General features: G+C 48.0%; 1 protein-coding gene across 1 annotated transcript in view; it reads left to right on the plus strand.

Annotated features, from left to right (window-relative positions):
• Nucleotides 1-5,632, plus strand: part of LOC125435491 (carcinoembryonic antigen-related cell adhesion molecule 5-like) — a 6,928-nt gene extending 1,296 nt beyond the window's left edge. Inside the window, exons 3-6 of the mRNA XM_048501689.1 lie at nucleotides 950-1,207; nucleotides 3,273-3,545; nucleotides 4,757-5,005; nucleotides 5,332-5,632. Coding sequence (XP_048357646.1) covers nucleotides 950-1,207; nucleotides 3,273-3,545; nucleotides 4,757-5,005; nucleotides 5,332-5,360 — 809 coding nt within the window. The 3' untranslated portion in view covers nucleotides 5,361-5,632. The remainder of the gene's footprint in view (nucleotides 1-949; nucleotides 1,208-3,272; nucleotides 3,546-4,756; nucleotides 5,006-5,331) is intronic.
• Nucleotides 5,633-5,977: the final 345 nt, after the last annotated feature.

The raw sequence follows: 5,977 nt of genomic DNA on the forward strand, positions 1-5,977 counted from the left end.
GGTTATCCCCAGTGGTGGGATCCAAAAAATTTAGTAACAGGTTCCCTCGCCAGCCCACCCCACCAGCAAAGGGGGCAGAGGCGTACCTAGGCAAACCTGAGCCCTGGGCAAAACCTGAGTTGGATGCCCCCCCATGGAAAGCCACTCCACCACGACCCCCCAAAATTCTTTTGCACCAGGTCATTTCTAAATCATCATCACATTATAGAAAATGCCCCAACTCACAAATCTGAACACAGCAATAGTGAAACACACAGGTTCTTTGATAGAGACTGGTGAGATAAAAGGTACGAAAGGCTGAGAATCCATGAATTGCAGTACCTGAAAGGGATTAACCCAGTTCAGGGAGTTACATTATTAGTTGCAATTGCTATATGGAACCTTTATGTTCAAAGGCAGGATGCCTCTCGGGGAGGCGAGGGCGTGGAGATGGAAAAGGGGACCCCATTAGTAACCCCCTCTTGGCACACACAAATAATTAGTAACCCACTCTCGGGAACTGGTGAGAACCTGCTGGATCCCACCTCTGGTTATCCCATTTTATACTCCCAGCAGTGGTTAGCTGGTCTGGGTCATTCTTGGCTGTGTGTCTCTGTCTCACTCTCCCAAACGTGTCCAGTTGAATTCTTGGTGCAGTACCATAAAACATTTTTTAAAGCCCCATGGGTTAGGAAGAAAGGATCACTGAGGGAATGCCAAATGAGACAAAAATGTTCTCCGCCTACTGGTAGAGGACAGTAACAGAAGGAGACAGATGAACCTCTTTGTAAGGAGAGCTCCAGAGTCTTGGGGCAACAACTAAGAAGACTCTCTCCCAAATCACCACAGCCTAAATCTCAGAACCAAAGCAGAGCCTCTGAAGATGACCAGAGTGTTTGGGTGGGTCTGCCTTCACCCCTATTCATCTCCAGCTTCAGTCTCCACAATGATGTCTTATGCATTTCCTTAGATGGGCCTGAAGTACCCGTGATCCACCCACCTGAAAGGCTTTACCAAGAGCATTCCAACCTGAGACTGACCTGTGAAGCCGACACTTTCCCCGACGCACATTATATCTGGTTTTGCAATGGGATGCAGTGCGGCACAAGATCGGAGCTGCTTGTTCAGAATGTCACCCTAAAGCATTCTGGGAATTACGTTTGCCAAGCCATGAACGTTCTCACTCTCCAGAAGAGGAACAGGACGCAGGAGATTGAGGTGGAAGGAGGTAAGTAACCGCCAGTAGGCGGCGTGGTCTGTTCTTCCCATTCTGCTGCCAAGACTTTGGCGGTCTCAGAAGTGGACTGGTCCTTTAACTCCCTAGGAAAGTCCCCAGAGGGCCACAGTGACGTGGGCAATCTGAGCAAAATGTTGGCAGACCAGCAAGTACCACTTGGCTGGGTCCTGGGTTGTGATGACGAGGATTTTACCACAACCTGCTTTTCTCATCCTAGTAGAAGAAGAGTTTGGATTTACACCACCTCCCCTTCCTCTCCTGTAAGGATACTCATAGGAGTGTACAAACTCCTTTCCCTTCTTCTCCCCACAACAGACACCTTGTGAGGTACAGGGGACTGAGACGGTTCGAAGAGAACTGGGACTAGCCCAAGGTCACTCAGGGCGATTCCGCACATGAGTAAAAAAGGTTTGACCCAGTTCCCTGAGAAGGGTACTGACCTAGGTCGAAGCCATTGTTGTTCCCCACTGCAACCAGCTTGATCCCAGCTCGGAGGGCGGAATCATCCTGTGCCTCTTCGCCGCTCCGTTCCGATTGGCTACTGTTCTACAGCCATGTTCCGTCTATCCCCACACATGTTATAAAAAAACTGCCACAGGAATGGAGGGACGAAGGTGCCGTTTTGATTGGCCAGCTGTACGCATGCCTGAAACACTCAGCTGTGACTGGCTGAATGGGGGACTCCTGGCACCAGAGATTCCGCACTTTACTGGAATCGAGCTGAGTTCGAGCGTGGTTCCCTGAAAAAGTAGTAGTTCCCAACTGGAGTCGGAAATTTGACTGTTACACGGGGCGAAGCTGGTACAAAACCACGTCAATCCCAGTGGTTGTGCGGAGCACTTAGGTCGAACGCAGCTCGAACTTAGGTCGATAACCCAAGTGCGGAATCGACCTCAGTTGGCTTCATGTGTAGGAACGCAGAAACACATCTGGTTCACCAGATAAGAGTCCGCCACTCAGGTGGAGGAGCAAGGAATCAAACCCGGTTCTCCAGATTAGAGCCCACCTGCTCTTAACAACTACACCACACTGGCTAGTAGGCGGGGCTGTGGCCCTGGGGAAGAGCATCTGCTTTGCATGCAGAAGATCACAGGTTCAATCCCCAACATTGCCAGTTAAAAAGAACTAGGAGATGGGTGGTGTGAAGGACCTGAACCCCAGAAATCAGAGAGCCACAACCAATCAGACCTTGATGAACTGATGGTTTGATTCTCTATAAGGCCCCTACATGTGACCAGGAGCTAGTCTGCTTGTCAATATCTCTCCATAGTTCCGTGATTTTCTCTGGTGACAGAGTTGCCAGCTCTGGTCAGGAAATTCCTGGATATTTTTTTTTGGGGGGGGGGGGGTGAACCTGAAGAGGGCAGAGTTTGGGTATGGGAGGGATCTCAATGTGACATAATGCCATAGATCCCACTCTCCAAAACAAGCCACACTCTGCAGGATAAAAGATCCCTGTGGTCTGTAGACCAGCTGTAATGCCAGGAGATCTTCAAGGGAGGTTGGTAACATTATCCACAGGTCTTCCACATCTATCTGTGAAGGGCAACTGGTATATTTAGAATATATAATCCTGTCCAGCAAAGTATTGAGCAGAAATCTGGATTGTGCAGCGCGTTAAATTAAAATACTTATTTCTCAAAAGACCAGCCGTTTTTACCTCCGAAATTCATAAACGTAAGGAGAACTTGACTGAGAGACAAAACATACATACTATATGCATATCAACAAAGTATCACATATATATATAGTTACATGCACGGCTCTTAGTTTGTTACAGTTTGGTTGCGATACAATATCTTTGTCAGAGCACTTTTACATAGCATTTGGTTTACAGAGCACAGAGAACATCTTTTCACTCAGTCAGTCAGTCAGTGAGGGAACAGAACACTACCAACGGTTTTTAACTGTCACCTTTAGAATGTTCATGCAAACAAGGCTGAATATTCCAACAGTCTGTACCCACCCAGCACATAATTGCCCATAACTGAATTCTGGAGGAAGGGAATACCTGGGAATAAGCTTGTCAGTCTCTGCAACTTTTCTGTCCTCACAGTTCAAGTGCGTGACGTCACAGTCACTGGCCCCTCCGTGGCCACCGAAGACCAGCCCGTCACTTTGATGTGCACCTCTGCAGGCACCTCAGTTTCGTACTCCTGGTTTAAGGGGGGCCAGAGTCTGGAACCAGGATATCATATTCTTCTGACCAACAACAACCAGAATCTCACGCTCGACCCAAGTCACCGGAGTGACTCTGGCGTCTATACTTGCAAGGGCTCCAACAGTATCTCTTCCGCTTTCAGTGAGCCTCACCGGCTGGATATTCTATGTAAGTCTGACTCCCCGCCTATGGCAGTAGTTGGCATCTGGCATCCCAAAAACCCAGCCCAGTTTGAAGTCACTTTTCATTGGGTTCAGCCTGCATTTGTAACTTCTAGGCACCTTTTAATTCCTAGCCTTAAATTGAGCTTTTACCGGGGGAGTACTGTTACTCAATGGTAAAGCATCTACTTTGCATGGGGAAGGTTTCAGATTCAATCCCTGACATGCCCTGTTAAATGGGTCAGGGGACGAGGAGGACCTCCACCAAGACCTGCTGCCGGTCACAGTTGACAAAACCAGGCTTAGAGCAATCATCAGACTCAGCAGCAGGCAGCTTATTGTGTTCATATGAAAGGGAGAAATTAGGGAAATGGTTAGCAACTACCAATCCAAAGGCCAAATCCAGTCCATGTAGCTGTCCCAGCCATAATGTAACTTCTAGCTAGAAGGGGAAAGAAATAAAAGACCCCGAGCCAGTCTGGTTCCAGGCAAAAGGGGAAGCTGGAACTGTAGCCCTATGTGTTCTGCAGAATAACATGGTGAACTGTATAATTCTGGAATGAACCACTTCCAGATCCAGATGTGTGCACCTGTGTGTATAGGAGTTGTATTATCAAATCTTCGGTTACATTAAAAAGCTCCTCGCATTTTCTTATTTAGCACATGAAACCTTGTGCCTGATGAGTTAATTTACTACATGCGGGGAGATGAGTCACATTTTTTTCAATCCCACGCTTCTTCCCAGGATTTCAGGGCAGCACATAAATTCTCCACTCTACCCCCACAACAACCCTGTGAGGTAGGTTAAGGTTCACCGTCGAGGGCATGGATGATGGTGATGGCCACTAACCTGGATAGCTTTAAAAGGGGCTTGGACAGATTTATGGAGGAGAAGTCGATCTATGGCTACCAATTTTGATCCTCCTTGATCTGAGACTGCAAATGACTTTGCAGACCAGATCCTTGGGAGCAGCAGCAGCCGCAGAAGACCACTGCTTTCACCTCCTGCATGTGAGCTCCCAAAGGCACCTGGTGGGCCACTGCGAGTAGCAGAGAGCTGGACTAGATGGACTCTGGTCTGATCCAGCTGGCTTGTTCTTATGTTCTTATGTTCTTAAGATGCAAGGCTGAGGGCACGGATGTGAGCTTCAAGGGCTTTCAATTCACCTCTGGCTGGAATGCCAGCTTTGTAACGTTTTCTGTGCTTATTTGTTGTAGATGGACCTGATCCACCTATCATCCATAAGATTATTGACCTGAAACGTTCCAAGTTTCACCTGTCCTGCAGAACGGATTCAAATCCTGCCCCAAGCTACATCTGGTTTCTCAACAGGAAGTTACTCCCTGACCAACCCAGCGTGCTTGTTGTGGATCTTGCTAAAGACTATGGTGGGAATTATACCTGCCAAGCCGAGAACAGAAGCACCAAACAGAAGAGAAAGACCACCTTAGAAATTGAGGTGGTAGGAAAATAGACAGAATTGAGGCCAGTATTACTGCCTGATCATTAGTTCAGAATGATCAAGCTGGATCTCTGCAAATTGCACACAATAACGGGAGCAAGGTGTGAGTTCTTCTACTGTGGATCTGGGATGGAATTTGTCAGCACCTGGCTTCCCATCCGTCTCTCAGACTCTATTCCAGGGGTCCCCAAACTTTTGGAGCCTGCGGACCCCTTTGGAATTCTGAATTCTGAAGCCAGGAGGATAGATTGTAACCTGCAAAATGGGAGAATGAGCATATGTTCCCTGTTTAATTTCTCTATATAATTACATCTTTCTCCCCCAAAATAGGCTCCTGGTTCACATACCGAAGTAACTAAGTAGATTCTAATGCATAAAAGCACAAGGTTAGATCCTGCAACCCACCGGGGATTGTTCCAGTGACTGGCACAAAACACATGCCATCGATTCGTGGCCCGTATTAATCAAACCCTGGAAACCGCTAGCATCAAGATGCTGGTAACAACCTTCTTTTCTGCCCCTCCTGTATCATAAAAACACAGATGTCCCCTCAAGTTTCACCTTGCATCACTGATGTTTTTGATCGTGGTGTTCTGCGGAGTCTTTATATCCTTTCTTCACTTCCCCCTCTCAGAAACAAGTGCTATTGTTTTCGTTTTCCGGGTGAGATGCCGTTGGGCACTGGAGAAACTTTGAGCTGGCCAGCTGGCCGACTGGCCAGCAGGCACTGTGTTCATCCTTGCATAGAAAATGAAGAAATCCTTTGGGTTTTCGAGGAAGAATGGGAAGCCGTCGGGGTCCCACCCAGGAGCTACCGCCTCCTTCCTTAGCGTCACCGTGGGGGATGGGTACGACCTATGAAGCAAAGACCTTGGCAAACTGCACCGGGCCACAGCCAATGATAACCTGGAGAAGCTGCAGCAGCTCGGGAAGAATCACGACCTCAATCTGCTTGATGAAGCCAACAGAACACCTT

Source organism: Sphaerodactylus townsendi, linkage group LG06 (genome assembly GCF_021028975.2).
Source record: "Sphaerodactylus townsendi isolate TG3544 linkage group LG06, MPM_Stown_v2.3, whole genome shotgun sequence".
NCBI lineage: Eukaryota > Metazoa > Chordata > Lepidosauria > Squamata > Sphaerodactylidae > Sphaerodactylus > Sphaerodactylus townsendi.